The sequence below is a fragment of the Cryptomeria japonica genome, chromosome 8 (genome assembly GCF_030272615.1).
Source record: "Cryptomeria japonica chromosome 8, Sugi_1.0, whole genome shotgun sequence".
NCBI classification, from domain to species: Eukaryota; Viridiplantae; Streptophyta; class Pinopsida; order Cupressales; family Cupressaceae; genus Cryptomeria; species Cryptomeria japonica.
In genome coordinates this window covers 659,415,204-659,435,440 of record NC_081412.1, presented here as the reverse complement: position 1 = coordinate 659,435,440, position 20,237 = coordinate 659,415,204, and the positions used below count along the sequence as shown (strand labels likewise).

The window sequence follows — 20,237 nt, the reverse complement described above, 5'->3', positions numbered from 1 at the left end:
CCATCTGGTGGGCTTGGGAAGGAGTGAGACACCTCATTACTAAGACTAGCATCATTACTAGAGATTATTTGGTCTATGGTACTCGATCAATTTGGTATAATCTATACAAAAAGGGCAAACCACTTGCTCTCACTCAGGGATGTTTGGCTAAGAATTGGGCCTCTAAGGTATTAGGTACTTTAAGGACATCCTAAGAAATGGTTATCTTATCTCTTGGCTAGATTTCTACAATAAATTTGATTTACCTCAATCTTGATAGAGAGCCTACTCCATGTTGAGAGAAGTATGTTCTACTCTCTCCCTCCCTAGAGGTTGTTCTAATGAGGACGAGTTTAAAAAGTTTGAATAGCACAATGGCATTCCTCTTTACAAAATGAATTCTAGTGATATTTACTCCCAACTTGTGGATAGGCAAGATATTTTGAACCACATTAATAAATCTTTTAATATGAACCTAGAAGTCTCTAAGTGGAGCAAGCTCCTTGGCCATCTATGGGCCAAAATAGTTGAACCCAAACAAAAGTATTTCACTTGGTGTCTTCTTCTACACATATTGCCTATTTATTATTCAAATGGTGGTCCTACTCTATGTTCTTGTTGTAGAGTTCCTTAGACTGTGAATCATATCTTCTTCGAATGCTTATTTTCTAAGGAAATTTGGAAAATAATTGGTATACTTGTTAAGGCAAATATTATTAATTGGGAATGTGTAATTGGTTATGTGTCTAGATTATCAAAAAGTGTCAATGTCTTTTGGTCTGTGCTCTCTTATGCTATATTGTGGTCACTTTGGAAATCTAGAAATAACGATTTTTTTAATGGAATTGAAAGAATCCTTACTGAGTCTCTCAAGGGACTCATTTTTTATAATGTCTCTTGGAAGGTTACAATGGTGATGAGGATCTCCAGAAATAACTTTTAACAGCTGCTTGGGGATGGACCAGTTAGGATGTATTCGAGCGAGATATCCCATGGTTACACTTGGCAGAGATCCATGGTATAGAGGAATTCCTTCGAGACATGACTTGCTAATTTCATGGCTAAATTGGAGATTAAGAGGAAACCATCAATTGCTCTAACAAAAAAACCAGTCTCAATCACAGTCTCAGATATAACAGTTAGCATACTAGAAGCCATCCCTATCCTAGACTCTACTAGGATGAGGCAAACTTAGATGGAATGCCAGCAAGGCTAGGTTGCTTGGGTACACGGAGGCTTCACTAGCTAGGCAATATTATATCATGTGCATTCATATTGGGGGGTTTAATATCCCAAAAATGAGCGTACAATATTGCCTATCAGTGAAAATAGGGGATTGTTTAATTCAAGCTATGAAAAATATAATATTTGGCGAAAATAGAAGGATTTTAATTCAGGCTATGTATTGGGAGGGGTGACAAAAAAGGAGTTTAGGGCAATATTATTTGAAAATAGGGAGATTCTTTACTATGCCATGAACACATTGCTATAACCCATGTTCACTAAGTGAAGCCCCTGTGCTTGGGTAGAAGATAAAGATTTCAGTTTGTTCTTTGATTAAGCAATGCATTAGTAATATATCTCCCTAGCATTTTTATCTTTTTTGTATATGTAATTTTGTGAGGATACTCAGTGGGGTTGAATCCTCATCGTGATACTTATAGTATTAGTCCACTTCGATTATTCTGTATTTTGGCACACTCTACTCTTGTTATGACTCTATTATCTTTAATATAAAAAATAAAAAGAGGTAAATTAAGGAGATCTATATTAACTAGATGTTTATTTACAAATAATATTTTAAAAAAAAAAATTTCATGACATAAAAATAATAATATGTTTAATAGGTTGATTTAGTTGTCAAATGGGAAAATTAAATTTTAATATTGTAATTATAATAGTTTTTTTTAGATATGCTATAAAATTAATATTACATTGAATTCACTCAAAAGTTGTATATAAAATAGATTATCTGGTTTGAATCAAGTCTTCATATTAAAATTTAGGCATTATATTAGGTAATTAGAAGGTCAATGGTTTTGCAAAAATATCGAAAAACTCTAAACGATGGATATGCTAATTGCAAATGCAACCAAGCTCTTGATCAATGGAAATGCGGCGTATATCTACACATCTAAGTATTTTCCATATCAAATTTTGGGAATGACCCTTAACAGTCTAATTGATATAGAATAGATATTTTTGATGGCATGAACAAACACAAAATGTCCTTCCCTAGAAAGTATAATGAGCATATAATTTCTTGAGTGAGCATATAATTTTTGGAGGGATCATAGTTGGATTGATAATATAGCCTTGGAGTATAGTTGCCCACGATAAGAAAATGAGCATGACATTGTTTAGAAAGCCTGATTACAGCAACTATCTTTCTTAGGGAAAAAGATACGTAGTTGCAGCTTTAGAGGAACAACATCTAGACCTGTAACCAACTCTACGAACATAATGACTCATAACATACATTATACAAACATTCTCTATTATTCATACATGTACATAAATTTACTCTCAACCATATTTAGAACTCCAAAAAATTTAGCATATATTTTTATGAGCATAACCATTGCACCTTTATTTGGTCCAAGCGCTATTTTAAATATCATCTTTAAAATAAGAAGTTAGGCACAAGAAGTAAAACATTGTAAAAGGAAACTTAGACACAACTCTAATAAGTATTTAAGAGATTTTTTAGATTATAATTGTTAATTTAATTTGTTATGTTCGTTGAATTTCTTTGAAGATAAAATTGCGATCTATCGTTTAGTTGAACCACCGTCACAAAGGTATCCTGTCCCTGCCACGCAAGGAGTACGCATGTGCCAGGTAAAATCCTTTCCCTTCACTTCTTTTGTATAACTAATTTCGTTTGCTGGATTCTCACGCATGTATATGCGCATTTATATTATATTTATTGGTTGCAGGACGTTGCAGTTATTTTCAACACTGCTCATCCAAATGGAAAAGGAATTCGCATTGCAGGATTATATGGAATGCCGGGCCAGGGGAAAACTACACTTGGCAAGACTTTTTGCAATCTTAATTTGAAGGAATTTTGTAACAGAGTATGTCATCTGAAATTTTGTGGAGGTAATAAATTGGACAGACAAAAACTTGCCCTGGAGTACCTTACTCACTGCAGTAAGTCGCAACTCGAATCGCTGACAAGGGAGGAAGAGGTGAGCGATTTCGAACATTTTCATTTTGTTCGGAAGTTGTTCTTCCAGTCCTGATTGAATTTTCTTTGCACAATATGTGTAACTATTATGCATATTCTGATGTGATTTACAGGCACGCCAAAAGTTGTACGAAAGAGTGAGGGGCCAAAGAGTATTATTGGTTCTGGACAATATCACCGAAGACAGCATAGACGAAGTGAAATATTATCTTGGGGCAGACTTGGGAGAAAACAGCTGCATCCTTTTGAGTGCACGGAGCGAAGATGTTCTAGCAAAGAATTTCAGTATAAACCTTAACTCAAGCATGAGCATCCCAGCCCTTGAAGAGAAAGAGGCCATAGCAATCTTGTTGGAAAGGACATCTCTAGAAAGCTCAACGTTAGGGACAGACGACAGACGTTTTGCTTTGAAGCGTGCAAAGAAATGTTCATTCAATTTTCGGAGAGCTCGAACATTTCATCCAATGGCCTTAAAAGCTTTTGGCGGCTACCTCTTTAGTAAATACGGTTCGGATTTGTCAACATGGGCAGCTGAGATAGATGGGATGGTAGACAGAGCCGGTGATGGTTTGGACGAAGTGTTCGTTGTGCTAAAGAAAGCTTTTGATTATATGAATCCAAAATACCGTACCATATTCATGCTTCTCACTCTATACATGCAGCCTAATATGCCTCCCCTCAAAGTGAATGAGTGGCTTGCAATAACTTGCAAGGAAGAGATCGAGTATATAGAGAACGCAGTGAGTTGAATATTCAATTTTTCATTGTTTTGTTTGTGATTGTGTCTTTTTCTTAAATTGAAAAACCTTTGAACGCTCGATTTGTTGTCCGTGGGAGCAGGTTAAGGCTCTACTGGAAAAAGCTTTTATTGAAGAAATTAAACCTGAAATTCGCATCCAAAATGTGTACTTGGAGTTCGCTCTAAGCCAAGCAAGAAAGATGAAGAGATGGCTTTGGTATAAGGACGACCTCGTTACTTCAGAAGCTGAAGAAGGGCTTGAATTGGCAAATGTAGAGTATTACCAGCATTTAGATCTGTCCAAGATTGGTACTGAGTGCGTGAAAAATCTATGGGCTCTTCAGGTAGTGGATGGGAAGAAAGAGATGTGCAACCTTGGAATCAGCTTGATGAAATATATAAGGAACTTCACTTCACACAATTCTGAATATCTGGTAGTCCTTGGAGGAATGGAAAACTTGCCATACCTGGCGTCGATTCAGGTAGGGAAGTTACCAGAGTTAAAAGTCTTGAATTTAAGCAGCCTCAATGCCTTGCAATATCTTGAGATTGTAGAAATTCTATTGCAGTCACTGATTATTAATCTCCTATCTCATAAAAATTATTTAACTGCTGAAAATAAATTTACAGCTGAATATCGAAAAATAACACAACTGCAACTTCACTAAAAATACGGAAAGAAATAAGCAACACAAGGACACAATATTTTTGGACAATCGTCCCTGGAAAAACCCCTAAGGGAAAACCAGTTCTATAGATGGAAAATATATTAATCTTCAGCAATATAAGAATTACAAAAGAATTCCTTGCTTCTTACTGGCAGAACTCCGACAAACTCCTAATATCTCCTGTTGATATCCTCCACTGCTATATCAACGCTATCACTGCGCCTCTTGCTAACACTGCAAGACTATTTGCTATCACTGCAAATTCTTCTCAAGACTTCTTGTTTTCCAAATGACCCATGACCCCTTTTTATACTACTCTGTTGGAAAACCAACGGCCAAGATTAATTCAAACCAACGGCTAAGATTAAGACAACTCAATAACCAATTACTAATTTTGGCTATGAGGTGTCACCTAAAAAGAGCCACTATTAAATAACAAATGTTTTTATCCTAACAATACTTGTTTGACAAAAACAACCATTTTCTAATTCTAGGTCAGGACGAACAGCTGTCCAAAACTACCCATAACTAATGCTGTTATTTCTGGGCAAGGACGAACAGCTGTCCAAGCTACCCATAATTAACACTCCCTCTTAGCGAGGAAGCTGTTCTGTACGACACCCATCTTATCTGTAAAGAAGATGAATTTTGCCTTCCCCAATGCCTTTGTTAGAATGTTTGCTACCTGCTCCTCTGTAGGTATGTACTGTAGCTGAACAATCCCCCTCTGTACACAATCCCTGATGAAGTGATACCTGATGTCTATATGTTTCAATCTATCATGAAACACTGGATTCTCAGTCAACTTGATGCAACTCTGATTGTCACAGTGTATCACCGTAGTCTCAACCTTCTGACCAAACAAGGCTACTAGCAACTTCCGAAGCCATATAGCTTCACACGTCGCCATGCTGGCTGCTATGTATTCTGCTTCTGATGAACTCAAGGCCACAGATTTTTGCTTCCTACTGAACCAAGAAACAACTCCTGATCCCAAGCTGAAACAACATCCTGAAGTACTCCTTTTGTCCGTTGTACTACCTACCCAATCTGCATCAGTATAGCCTATCAACTTGATACCTTCACCTCGAACATATCTGATCCCGTACTCAACTGTACCATGAAGATAATGCAACACATGCTTAGCCGCCGTCCAATGCACTCTCTTTGGCTCTACCATGAACTGACTAAGAGAGTTTACTGCAAAGGCTATATCTGGCCTGGTGTTGACCAAATACATGAGCGAACCAATCAGTTGCCTGTATAGGGTGGGATCAACATCCTTTTCCTTGGATGCATCTACCTTCCTCCAATTAGTGATCATGGGTGTAGACATGGCTTTGCAATCTTCCATCTCGAATCTCTTCAAGATTTCAATGCAATATTTCCCTTTACCAAGGAAAATCTCTCCATCAGTCTGCCACACCTCCATGCCTAGAAAGTAGTGCATAAATCCCAAATTCTTCATCTCAAACTCTTCTGCAAGGTCCCTCTTACAATCCTCTATGAGCCCTAGCGCACCAGTAAGAAACAAGTCATCCACATATAGAACAAGAATGAGAATCTCACCCCCAACCACCAAGTAGTAGAGGTTCGCATCAGCCTCACTCTTCACAAAGCCCATTTCCTGCAAGTATGTATCAATGCGCTCATACCACGCTCTGGGAGCCTACTTGAGTTCGTATAAGGCTTTCTTTAATCTACACACGTGGGTCTCGTTGCTGTGTGCTACAAAGCCTTCTGGTTGTTCTATGTATACCTCCTTCAATTCTCCATTAAGGAACATTGTCTTGACATCCATTTGATGGATCTGCCATCCCATCTGTGCTGCAAATGAGATTACAGCTCGTATAGAAGTATACCTAGCCACAGGAGCAAATGTCTCCTCATAGTCTATTCCCTCCTTCTGAGAGAACCCCTTGGCCACAAACCTCACCTTATATTTCTCGATGCTACCATCTGCATCATGCTTTATCTTGAAGATCCAACGCGATCCAACTACTACTCTATCAGTTGGTCTAGGCACTACCTCCCATACATCATTCTGTATTATTGAGTTATATTCCTCAACCATAGCATCTCGCCATACCTGATGCTTTGCAGCTTCCTGATAGCTGGAAGGTTCACTATCTACCAACTGGCTGACTAATGCCACATAGTCATTGAACTTGGCTGGTTGTCTCCTCTGTCTTGTACTCTTCCTAGGAGCTCCCACAGACTCCTGAGTATCCTTTTGTATGTCTTGAACCTCATGGTTCCTATTGCCAACTGTAGAGGATGAAATATCAACCTCTATATCATCTAGATGCATATCCTGCTGCACTAGTTGCTCCATACTCTGTGAATCTTCACTACCTGAGTCTATGCTTGTACTAGTAACTGTACTTGAGCTTTGCTGTCCTTGACTTGGACTTGGAGCTTTCGTTGGCTGCTCACTCCGATCATCTGCTGGCAAATCTCTGGATCTTCTAAACACCTTGTCCTCCATGAACTTGACATCGCGTCTAACAATAATTCTTCTGGTCCTTGGAATGAACATCCTATATGCCTTTGAAGTTTCACTATACCCAACAAAGTACCCCTTCTCTGCAGTCTGATCTAACTTGGTACGTGTGTCTCCAGGAATAAGGCAATATGCCAAACTCCCAAATATCCTAAAGTGACCAACATCTGGCTTCTTCCCTGTGAAAGCCTCCTCTGGTGTCATTTTCCCTAGTACCTTGTGTGGAACCCTATTCTGAATGTAGACTGTTGTACTGCATGCTTCTGCCCATAAGTAGCAGGGCATGTCCTGGTCATGTAGCATAGCCCTTGATGCCTCCGAAATAGAACGGTTCTTCCTCTCAGCAACTCCATTCTGCTATGGATTGTAAGGAACAGTCCACTCTCTCTTGATTCCTTCTCTGGTACAGAAATCCTGGAAGTCATTTCCTTTGTACTCGCCTCCATTGTCTGACCGAAGAACCTTTATCTTCCTTCCTGTTGAGTTCTCCACAAGAGCCTTGAACTCTTGGAAGCGACTGAAAACCTGATCCTTGGTCTTCAAGAAGTATATCCGGGTCTTCCTGGAGAAATCATCAATAAAGGTAACACAATACTCATATCCTCTAAGAGACTTTGTCAACATTGGTCCACATACATCTGAATGTACTAGATCAAGAACACCCGTAGATTTGGTGTCACTCCTTGGAAAATATGCTTTCGCAAACTTTCCCAACACACATCCCTTACATACATCATCATGCTCTGTGCTCACCTCTGGAACACCTGTCACCGTCTCACGAAGCAATCTAAGTGCTCCATGATGAATATGGCCCATCCTCCTATGCCATAGCTCTCCAAGATCTCTAGGGTTACTGTTGCTCATGAGTGCCTTAGGAGTATCAAATTGCAACCTATAAAGGCGACCACTCCTAACTCCAATAGATACGGGTGATTTCCAATCTTTATGCTTAATCAAAACATGCATCCCTCTAAAGAGAACATTATACCCTTTATCCTGAAGGACGGATACAGAAACCAAATTCATACCTAAGCCTGGCACATGCAACACATCATGAAGAGGAATTACCTTTCCATTCTCCCTCTGAAGCTGAACAGTCCCTTTCCCAACTGAGTTGAGCTTGGACAAGTTCCCCATAGAGATCTGGATTCTGGTGTTCTCCTCCTTGTAGCTAGAGAAGTACTCTTGAACTCCTGTCATATGAAATGACACCCCACTGTCTATATACCAGACACTCTGTGAGGTTGAGCTAATCATACAAGCTATGAGTGCAAACTCATCCTCCAATCTACTAGAGAGCTCCTCTGCACTTGCTGAAGCTGCCACTTGGTTCTTGCCCTTCTTATCTTTCTTCCTTTGTGGGCAATCGCTGACATAGTGGCCAAACTCGTGACAACCAAAACACTTGACCTTAGATAGGTCCTTCTTCTTCTTTTCAATTTGTGAATTTGCTCCTTTGCTAGATCCCTTCTTTGTTTTCCCCTTTCCTGCTAGGGCAACATTTTCTTGTTCTACCTCACTTTTCTGACTCTTATTGTTGGCTCCATTGACAAGGCTTAGTCTAAGCTCCTCCTGAGTGAAATCACTCCAAAGTCGATCCCAACTTGGTAAGGTGTCTCGTCCATTAATAACTTGAACAAAGACATCCCACTGCTTAGAAAACCCATTTAGGGCTATTCTTACTAGCTCGTCTTCATTTGGCTTATCTCCAACAGCTGCTAACTCGTCCTTGACAAGTCTAAGCCTGGTGAGGTAACTTGTAACATCTTCTCCCTTGTTCATCCGGGTATTCCTCAATTTTTCTCTGAGAATCAGCTTCCGGTTAGTGGTAGCATTCTGGTACAGATTCAGAATGGCGTCCCACATCTTCTTCGTTGTATCTAACTCTGCGATATGTGGAACAACATGGTCCTTGACACCATCAAGGATTATCCTCCTCGCCTTGGCATCATCCTTCTTGTATGCTGCAAGTTGTACTAGATCTGTAGGTACAGCTACAGTACTGGTAACATATTCCTTGATACCATTCTCTTCCAGCAATAAAGAAATTCTGGCTTTCCAGACACCAAAATTTGAGGCACCATCCAATCTGTCCTGATCTCTCAAACCTGCTGAGGCCATCTCAAAGAAATAAAGGAAAACAATAACTCGAAAGAGGTCAAACTCAAATTTATTTCCTTTGCTTAGGGTAAACCTTTTCTACCCTCAACAAAGCTCTGATACCATGTAGAAATTCTATTGCAGTCACTGATTATTAATCTCCTATCTCATAAAAATTATTTAACTGCTGAAAATAAATTTACAGTTGAATATCGAAAAATAACACAACTGCAACTTCACTAAAAATACGGAAAGAAATAAGCAACACAAGGACACAATATTTTTGGACAATCGTCCCTAGAAAAACCCCTAAGGGAAAACCAGTTCTACAGATGGAAAATATATTAATCTTCAACAATATAAGAATTACAAAAGAATTCCTTGCCTCTTACTGGCAGAACTTCGACAAACTCCTAATATCTCCTGCTGATATCCTCCACTGCTATATCAACGCTATCACTGCGCCTCTTGCTAACACTGCAAGACTATTTGCTATCACTGCAAATTCTTCTCAAGACTTCTTGTTTTCCAAATGACCCATGACCCCTTTTTATACTACTCTGTTGGAAAACCAACGGCCAAGATTAATTCAAACCAACGGCTGAGATTAAGACAACTCAATAACCAATTACTAATTTTGGCTATGAGGTGTCACCTAAAAAGAGCCACTATTAAATAACAATTGTTTTTATCCTAACAATACTTGTTTGACAAAAACAACCATTTTCTAATTCTAGGTCAGGACGAACAGCTGCCCAAAACTACCCATAACTAATGCTGTTATTTCTGGGTAAGGACGAACAGCTGTCCAAGCTACCCATAATTAACAGAGATAGACATTGGATACAGCAGTGGGCCCACTGAGCTTGGAGATCTTACCGGCTGTGTGTCCCTCAGAGAAATTTATGTTTCCTTTCAATCCCTCTTGAAGTTCCCATTGATAAATGGCTTGCCATATTTGGAGAGAGCGAAATTTAAAGGATGTGATGAAGTGATCGGCCCACTTGACTGTAGTAGATGTGTAAAGCTTCAAAGTGTTGTCTTCCAGCATTGCTCGCAGATGGGTCACGTACCGTTGATCGCTGATTGTTCCAGCCTATCCAAAATTGTTCTCAACAGATGCGATCCAGTAACAGAATATTCAGATGAAGATAAGCCAAATGTTTTAGAGTTATGCATTTCATCAGAAGATGCTTTGGCGCCAAGGCATCCAGAGTGTTGTGATGGACTTAAGAATCTGCCCTTGTGGAATATCGTCATATCGAGTGATGTTCCGAGTTTGAGACGTCTTTCAAATTTGACTCTGCTCAAACTATACAATTGTGATATAAGTGAACCACCGGATGTTACATGTTGTAGCATGTTGGAGGATGTTTACTTTTTCAGATTGAGATATTTAAAAAGCTTTCCCAAATTTTCTTCACTGGGGAAGTTGAAGAAATTATGTTTATCCAATTGCAAGAGGGTTCGAGCTCCTCCCGCTATCGGGGGTTGCCAGGGGTTACAGGTGTTTAATTTTCTCCACAACGATAATATGGAAGAGCTTCCACAGATGAATGGCTTCTCACTATTACAGGAAATCAAACTGAGTTGGCAATTGGAGGATGATCCTGAATCTTGCTCGGATGAAGATGACGTTCTTGATGACTCCAACAGCTATGAAGATGACAATCTTGAAATTTGTCCGGATTATGACGAGATCTTCAGGAATTTGAATGATGTATTTATGCCGGTGGAATTGAAAAGGTGGCATTGGATACAGGACAAGACAGTGCGGGTGCAGAAGTATTCTCGTGGAGGGAAGGAGTATTATTGTATGATAGCTTCGTATGTATGATACGATGGAAGCGGAGCACGGGAGGAAGCTTCTAATGGTAACACTCTTGAGCAAGTCGCAAGTGCCAACTGCGGTTAAGGTTTTAATACCCAAAAAAATTATGGGCAGGATAATCTAAGGATTTAATTCAAACTTTTTAATATACGATGTTGTTTTTCTTATTCCAATAATCTTAGAAACAAGAAGACACACAAAAATATAAATGTCTAATATTATCTTTAAATAATTTATATTAAAAATATATATTTGTATTATCATTAATTTATATTTCTTGTTATTTTGATTTATAACGTTTAAAAGTATTATTATTATTAATTGTATAATTTATATTTTATATATTTAAAAAATCTATATAATTTAATAGTTAAAATTTAATAATGAATAAGTAAAAAGATTTGAAACTTGTATGAATATATTATATTTATTTGAAATGTCAAAATATATATATTTTTAAATTAATATTTCTAATGTCTTTTAAATAGTTTAAAAAATTATCTAAATTTGATAACTATATAATTATTTTTAAAATATTGTGTGAAATGAAAATAACAAAACTCAATAATTAATTTTTTTGTGTAATTTTTGTTTGAAATATAAATACTTTTTATACATTAAAATGTTTTTGATTAGTGTTAAACAAATTTTATAGGTTATATATTAAAATGTTGTGTATTGGAAGAATATATCATTTACCTATTATAGAGCATTTAAAGAAAAATAGAAGTAATTATTTGATATGAAGATGTTTTGTTCTCATTCTATTTTATAAACCTAAATGTAATACAATTTAATAGAATTTTTATCCTTGTTGACATTAATGCAATGATGAAAATTTAAAAATATGTTACACTTGTGATGGATTTGGGCACAAATTATTTAATATATTTTCGTTTAGGAGTATGCATCTCACAAATCGAGCTTTTGTATTGGGTTTTTTATAGAGTTTTCTTAGATGATTAAATGAGCAATGCAAAAGTTTTAAAAAATTTATGCATTATGTAGTGGAGGATTTGCAAGAAAATATAGCTCAGTTTATATAGATTTTGCATAGGTATTGTAGCATTTTAGAATTGTGTAGTTTATGCTACTTTTAATGTTACATTTGCTAACTTTTGCAAGTTTATGTTTAGTATTTAGCTTCATATTGTGAAAGGATGTTTCATTTCTATCTGTAAATAAAACTCTATAGGACCACATAAGGTATACTTTAGAAATACGTGGTTTACAAAAAAAATTTACTTAGTTGATATATCAATATTGAATTTTAATATTTATTTAAAATTTATACAATGCGTTCTTTATAATATGTTTCTTTTCATTTATCTATTTTGTTTTTATTTGAACAAATAATTTTTTGATTTTTTTTTTTTAAATTTCATATTCATATATATAATCTTTTTTCTACTTTTAGAAAAGCCACCATTCTTTATTTTTTATATTTTTGGGATAAAAAGTTACTTTATTAAAAGATCATTAAGCAAAGATATAACATAAGATCTATATAGAGAACAATGATCATCACAAAAAGCAATATAAAAGACTCACAAAGAGTTTCTACAAAAACCCCCCTAACTACAATATTATCAAAATAAAAACTCCAAGCAAGATACATTCCTTCACTACCAAACAAGGATCGATCCAAATGATCACTGTAAATAAGCTTTAGTAAATTTAAATCACCCCATTCATTCACATTCAAATTTCATATACCCTCAAAAACCTATTTTATTAAATAGTTAAACTACTAAGGATATGAAGAAAGGACATAGTCTAGTCAATTCTTTTTAGCCAAATCAAGAATTTTCTTGACAACCATACCCAATATCCAAGATCAATCTTAATTTATTTTTTTCATTTACGAGAGTGACCAAAATCAACAAATCAATTTAAATTTTTCCAAGCCTATACGAATTATGTAAGCTTCAATTAGATTATTAGCAATAGTCTTTATTTTGGTGGGGACTCCCATCGTAATCGTCTATTGTCTTATGCTTGAGATTTTTTATGGCTACCGATAAATTTTATGAATTTTCTATAGAGATCACTAGAATCAGTGCATCCATTCATCTTTTCTCCTCGTTGGCAATACATGTATAGTGTTGTAAATTTGAGAGGAATAGCTAAAAGCAGGTGGTCAGCATAAGGAGTGCATAGGGATACAAATCTGGTCATTATTGTCATAAACTTGTATCTATTTCCCTGGGCTGAAACGTGAAGGTCTGAGTGATTTTCTTCGAAGATTGTAGTAGTTGGAGCACAAGAGAGAAATCTATTTATGAATTCATTCAAAAAGACCTGCAATTTGTCATAGCGATTGTGTAGGTCTCTCCGCCCAACGGAGAACTGGGCTTGGCCTTCATGACGACATGATGAATGCACAGGTTTATCTCTCCACCAAAAAGTATCAAGATTAGTAGTGTCAAAGTAAATTTCTGATGGTGACTGGTGTTCAGGTGGTTATAGCTTCTTTCATGATTTGCCTCGGTTTTTTCATTCTAGGGAAAGCCTGGATCTTCCCCAAAATGCGGATTCCAGCATCAATCGATGGATTTGAGTTGGCATGTAGTTTGTAATATCAGGCCTTGTGATCGCCCGTCCCTGTGCACAAGTGGAAATAATTTCTTATTTCCTATCCCATCTATGTGACTAGAAATAATTTCATTTAAAAAAAACCTAGGAGCAAACATATAGAAGAAATTTCCCTTATGTCATTTGCCTTGTACTTTATTAATTTCTATATTTCCGAAACATACTACTCAACAATTATTTGTTAACTGATTATTTGTTTGCAAGTATTAAAGGACAATAATAAACATAGTCCATAGCATAAGAAACATATTTTCTATACAGTGACTAGGAAACAAAGCAAGCACAAGTTTATGGATCACAGGTAAAATTATTTTGTTCTATCTTTTCAGGTTGTAAAACTGATTTATCATGACAAAATAGGCATATTATATGGTTGATAGAAGCCCCTATAACTTCATGAATACATTCTTTGCATTGAAAACTAATCATTGACAAAATAGTTATGTCGCTGTCCAGCTCTACTCCCGCAATTTCTATTTTGTTTTTTAGTCTTTCTATTTTGCATGTTTCTACGTGGAAAGAAATCAGACTTCGTTTTGTTAGTTTATGTTTTAGCTTCCTCATAAGGCAATAATCTCTTCTTATACACCTATATGTTTTTATTTCATGAATCAATGTATTTGAGCATTGTTTTGCTGCTCTATTTTCAGGTAGAATAGAAAGACATTTAAAAGTTGTTCATGAAAAAAAGATTTGCAAAACTGTAATCTTCTTCCATTTCAAAATAAGAGTGTGAAGTTTTTGTTGTGTTCACTTAATTTATTTTGTTGAAATATTTCAATTATAATTATATGGAACTGTTTTACAAAATTCTTCAGTTTGTCTAGGTATAATGTTATAGAAGGCAGTGGTAAAACAAGATTTGAAAGGACTAACAATAAAAAAATACAACACTAACATCAACTAGAAGTAAAGAATTTATAAAAAAAATTCATTAACCTTTTTAAATATTAATAAAATTTAATTAAATAAAATTGTCCTTTTTAATTAAATAAATATTTTTATTTATTTAATTAATTCATTAATCCTCTTCTAAGTCTTTTTCTTCATTTAAATAAATACATTTATTTATTTAAATTGTCCTTCCCCTTTTATTTATTTAATTGATCCCACTTCCTATAGTAATTAAATAAATCTTTATTTATTTAATTAATTCATTAGCCTTTTCTACCTATGACACATGTCATTCATCTCTTAATTCCTACACTACCTACCCCCTTTATCATTTTATTATTTCATCTACCCACCCTTTAATCCTAGCCGACCATCTATCTTTTATACCACTTAATCGTATCCCTTCATTTTCTAAAGTGTCTTCTATATAAGGAGATTCTTATTCCATTATCAACCCTAATCGGATACCTGAATCAATCCTATGCAATTAAGCCTTTTTGCAATCAAGCTATCAACCACATTTTTCGTTCTTTATTGAGCTCTTGTGCACACATAAAATCTGAGAGCAAACATATCAAGTAAGATCAATGGAGATAGAAAGACTGGAGATTCAAACCCTAGTGGACATATGATGGTATAATCTTTTTAATTTTTTTTATTTGCAGTGTCTTAGGTAATCTTCATTGTGTATGGTGGATTGCTTTCATTGTTAGGCTAGCATTTTATGGTTGAATCTATTTTTGTCTTTTAATATTATTGTTTTCATTATCCACTTTTCACCATATACATTTTGGCATGTCCGATGGGACATGAATTTTTTTAGATCTATATTTATTTTGCAGATTTTTCTAACCCTATATTGTTATTTTGTAAAAACAATTTGGAGAATAACCATGTGCAACTAAGGTTTTGGACACAAGATCAAGATCTTGGAGAGATTTGATCGGATCTCACAATAGCTTCGAATTTTTGCACCAAATTTTGTTTGAAGGATGAGGATAGTATCAGGAGCTCTCAATCCAAAATTCAGAATTTTTGGAGCATATTTGAATTTTCTATGAATTTTTTATTAATTTTAATAAAAAATTAATTTTGAGAGCAAATGAGCAAAAATTTTGGATTTTATTACATTTATAGAAATTCATCATAATTATACAGGGGATATATTTTTTGTGATTTAAATTTTGAAGAAAAATATTTCATAAAAAATCGGATCTTTAAAAATTAGGGTTTTCCATTATTTTGATCAGATATCATAAACAAATTGGATTTTTTTCATAAATTTTTTTTTTCAGGTCAAGAACAGTATTATAAGTGCTCAGTAAAAAATTTATTATTTTTGGAGGATATTTGGATTTTCTATGAATTTTTTAATAATTTTCATAAAAAATTAATTTTGAGAGAAATGAGTGGAGTTTTTGGTTTTTTTTACAATTTTGGAAAGTTCTTACAATTATACATAGATATATTCTTAAGGAAAACTATTTCCTAAAATATTGGATCTTTAAAATTTAGGGTTTTGCATTATTTTGATCATATCTCACAAACTGCTTGGAATTTTTACAAAAATTTTGTTATGCAAGTTTGAAATCACATCAGAAGTTTCCAGTAAAAAATTTAGTTTTTTTGGATCAATTTTTTATTTTCTATGATTTTTCATAAAAAAAAAAAATTTTGGATCAAATTGGCCTAATTTTTTGGATTTTCTTCTATTTCTGGAATTTTCTTGAAATTTTATAGGTGGTCTTTCTTTTATAATGCAAAAGAACTCATGCAAAATCAGATATTTGAATCTATCAAAATACGTCTTGTCGAAGGCCCTTATTTCACAAAGTCTTTTGGATCTCAAATTTACCTAACTTGTATGCTTGCAGGAGGGGTATTATTTTGAAACTACTAAGAATCTTGGTGCAGGAACTTTGGAAAAGATTTGATTTTAAAATTGTTTGCCTTGTTTTCTTAGTCTAGCAAACACTTCAATTGGTGCACTCAAATTGAACCAGTGTCTTTTGTGTTTTGAGCATTAGGCTCTTTTGTGTTTATCTTTAGAGGGTCTGCCTCCCAATGTGGTCACTAGGACTACTACTGATGAGGGAATGACCCAAGTGAGTACAGCTAAAACCTAAGCATTCCAACTCACTCTAATAAATAGGCCTCTTGGGATGAAAATTTTGAAGGTTGGAGCTATCTGAGATTTATCTCATATCAAGCACTTTGTAGGGCCCTTGAGGTCTACATCATGCTTGTGTGACTACTAAAGTGTTTGGTATTTTGTTGGGCTATAGGCCTCAATCGTTCTTGCACGAATTCAAAGGATAGTCTCCTAACGGAAACCCTTACTAGCACCTTTTTATTTTAGAAAGACCAAAAACCTTCTAGTTATTGGTGCAGGAGGTAAGACCTCTGAAGCGGCTCACATTCTTACGATTATTAGTAGAGATACAAAGTTCACCACAAGGATTTTTCATGGGGATTGGTGCTTGGCTGCCCCAGAGAATTGAGTGTCAAGGGTGGAGCTAGTGGGGTCAAGCACCTAAGTATCCACTCTGAATTGCATAGCTCAGGGGAAACCCCATGTGAGATTCAACAACTATTGTCCTGACCAGCCCTAGGATTTGTGCTTGCATGATCAAAACACTCAAACATTTTCAAACAAAACAAAGAAATATTATGTCTACCATGTTTTCAAGTGTATGCAAAAACATTTCACATCACACTTCACATTTGGAAACATTTTGGATCCTTAAGATAAAACACCTTCAAACATTGAGTCTACATTGTTATTGTGTCTTCTTGCCACTAAAAGTCAAAACATTAAGATTTGGTCACATTCAACTTCACAATTGGACAGAATTGTAAAACATTTTCAAAATCACATCTAGGTTTACTTAAACTGTGTCTGCATTCAAAACTAAGAAATTGCAAAAGATTTGTCAAGAGAAAAAGGACTTAAGTTTTCAGATTTAAAGAGCTTCTAAGGCTACTTCCTATAGGGCTTCATTCTTTAGTCAACCTGTCTTGGTCACACATAGTCAATCATTTTCCTTCACTTGCATTTCCCTCATACATATTTTCCAAATTTGAGTCAAAATGTTACTTTGCTTCTCCTCATCAAACTTTGCAAACATACTAAAACACAACACTAGGTGATTCTCGTATCAAGATCCATCATCTTAGGGTCTCATTTGGTCTTCTTGAGTCAAGGTCAACTTAGCTAATCCAGAGATCCATCATCTCTTTGGAAGCCACACCTTACCCTCAAACATATATACCTAGAGTCAAGGTCAACTTACCTCATCAAGAGATCCATCATCTCTTTGAAAGCTACACCTTACTATCCTACTTTGGTCTTACACTCTTGGACATTGCAAGTTTACCCTAGATTTATCTACACTTCATACACCTCTTGGTCTTCCATAGTCTTTGCATTTTCATACTACCTTTCATTTTGGTCAAGACTTTAGTCCATGGTTTAAATTCATTCACAAAGGTCTAGAATGGAAGTCGAAGAAGCTTTAAGGTCTTTAAACATGAGTACCTATGAGTTTGATGGAGATGAATTCTACAATCCATTTGAAAACTGTAGTAATATACTAGACAATACCAACAATGACAATAACAATGGAAATGATAATGACAATGACAATGCATCCATGGATTCTACAGAAGTTGAGGAAACTATCATGGATCCTCATTTTCATAGATTGGTTCAAGAAATCATGAAAAGGGATAGAAAATATTTCCTACAAGTCATGGCACAAAGTGGGACAAGAATACCTCATGGATTTGATATGTCACAGATTTTGGAGGATGACCCAAACCAAGCATATCAAGTTAACACAACACAAAAGAGGCCCAATAGTGGTGGTAAGAAAGAGGGTCTCGTGCTTGAGTCACCTTCATCCCTATTTCAAAAACTAGAGATTCCAAACACATACACTCATTCTCATGCTAGTTATGATAGAACCTCTCATCAACAACCCCATAGCCATCCTTTTCCATGGAGAAGAACTACCACCATAGATGCCCATGATGATACCCAAGATAATACCAATGCATATAATTACACTCAAGAAAACATTCAAAATTATGACACGAGGAGGCCCCATGTCATATTTGGGGGCAATATCCAAGATCATTCTTATGACACCTCCCATCCCCATGGTCATGACATGTATCGACCTATACCTAGTGCTCCTCACTACAATACCATACCAAGTGGTCCATATCCAACCTATAAATATGTCCCTCCTCCATATGAACACATCTATGATCAATACCATCCATTTATGTACTATATCCCTCCTCCTCTGCCTAGTGGCTTAGGCATGGGACTAGCTCAAAGAGAAAAGACACCACCCAAGAATGACTTGCAACAATAGATAAAGGACTTACAAAGGTAAATGGTTAACATGAATACACCAAAGCAACAGTACATAATGGGAGATATATGTCCTTACCCATTTGATATAAGAATTCCAATGCCTCCATTTCCTCCACATTTTGTGACCCCAAAGTTGATAAATGCAAAGGCAAAGGGGATCCAAAGGCACACATAAGACATTTTTTCATAGCTTGCATTGAGGTAGCAGTAGAAGAAACATACTTGATGAGATTGTTTCCACAAAGCTTAGGTGAACAAGAAATGGAATGGTTCTCCCAACTTTTGCCTGGAATTAAGTCATGGGGTGATCTTGCAGAGGATTTTATACAACACTGAAACAGATGTGTCAGTAGCAACCTTATGTAATACTAAGCAGAAACATGGGGAATCTTTTGCTTCATTTTTACAGTGATGGACAGGTCTTTCTAGTCAATGCTCTTGTGATATACCACAAAAACAAATGATAGAAATGTTCACACAAAACGTCAACAAGAATATCAAATATGAGCTAAGAAAAGCATGTTTGTCTACTTTCAAAGAGGTTATTCAAAAAGGAATGGAGATTAAAAAAGTTCTTATTGAACAAGGTATCATCAAGATATTCAAACAAAACAAAGTGGAATCAAATGGAAAAGACAAACCCCACTTTTAGAATAAGAATAAGAATATAGTCAATGATGGGGTAGTAGATGCAAATGTTGTGAAACCTAAGATAACTTTTCCTAGTGCAAGTTCTTCCAATACTGACAATCAAGTGAACAATTAAAGGCCATCAAAACCTCAAAGAAAATACACCCCATTGGGAGAACCAATTAAAATATCATTCAAGAAGTTAGTGGAAAACAAGCTCATAACACTACCAGATAATCCAACATATGAGCCAAAAGTGAAACCAAATTGGTGGAATGATGTTGAATATTGTGAATATCATAAGAGCAAAGGACATATAACTAGCAATTGTCATAGATTGAAGAATATCATACAAGATATCATTGATAGAGGTGACATAGATGTGGATGGTCATACCTCCAATGAAAAGAATTTGATGTTCAAAGAGCCATTTCCTAAACATGACAAGGGAAAAGTGATGCAGAGGGTTTGGGATGTTATTTCACTTTCTTGGTTTTACTCAAAAAGGGTCTTCAGTTGCTACCATCCAATGGACCAATGTATTAAAACTTCTCAAGGTTTCTATAGCTTTCCCTAGATACTTCCAAGGATCTCTTCACTTAGGACAACTCACAACTGACAAGGAGTCTCCTACCCCTAAGGTTCCAGCCCTTCAACCAAGGACACCTAACAACCCCAAAACCCAAGCAACGAGATATTGACTCAAAAGGTGGAATCTAAC

At 35.7% G+C, this 20,237-nt stretch overlaps 1 protein-coding gene across 1 annotated transcript; it reads left to right on the top strand.

Annotated features, from left to right (window-relative positions):
• Positions 1-2,610: 2,610 nt before the first annotated feature.
• On the top strand, positions 2,611-11,019 carry LOC131052746 (disease resistance protein RRS1B). Its single transcript, XM_059210681.1, has 5 exons — positions 2,611-2,820; positions 2,919-3,173; positions 3,286-3,912; positions 4,013-4,462; positions 10,243-11,019. The coding sequence occupies exons 1-5, from the start codon at positions 2,812-2,814 to the stop codon at positions 11,017-11,019; spliced, it is 2,118 nt and encodes a 705-aa protein (XP_059066664.1). The 5' UTR covers positions 2,611-2,811.
• Positions 11,020-20,237: the final 9,218 nt, after the last annotated feature.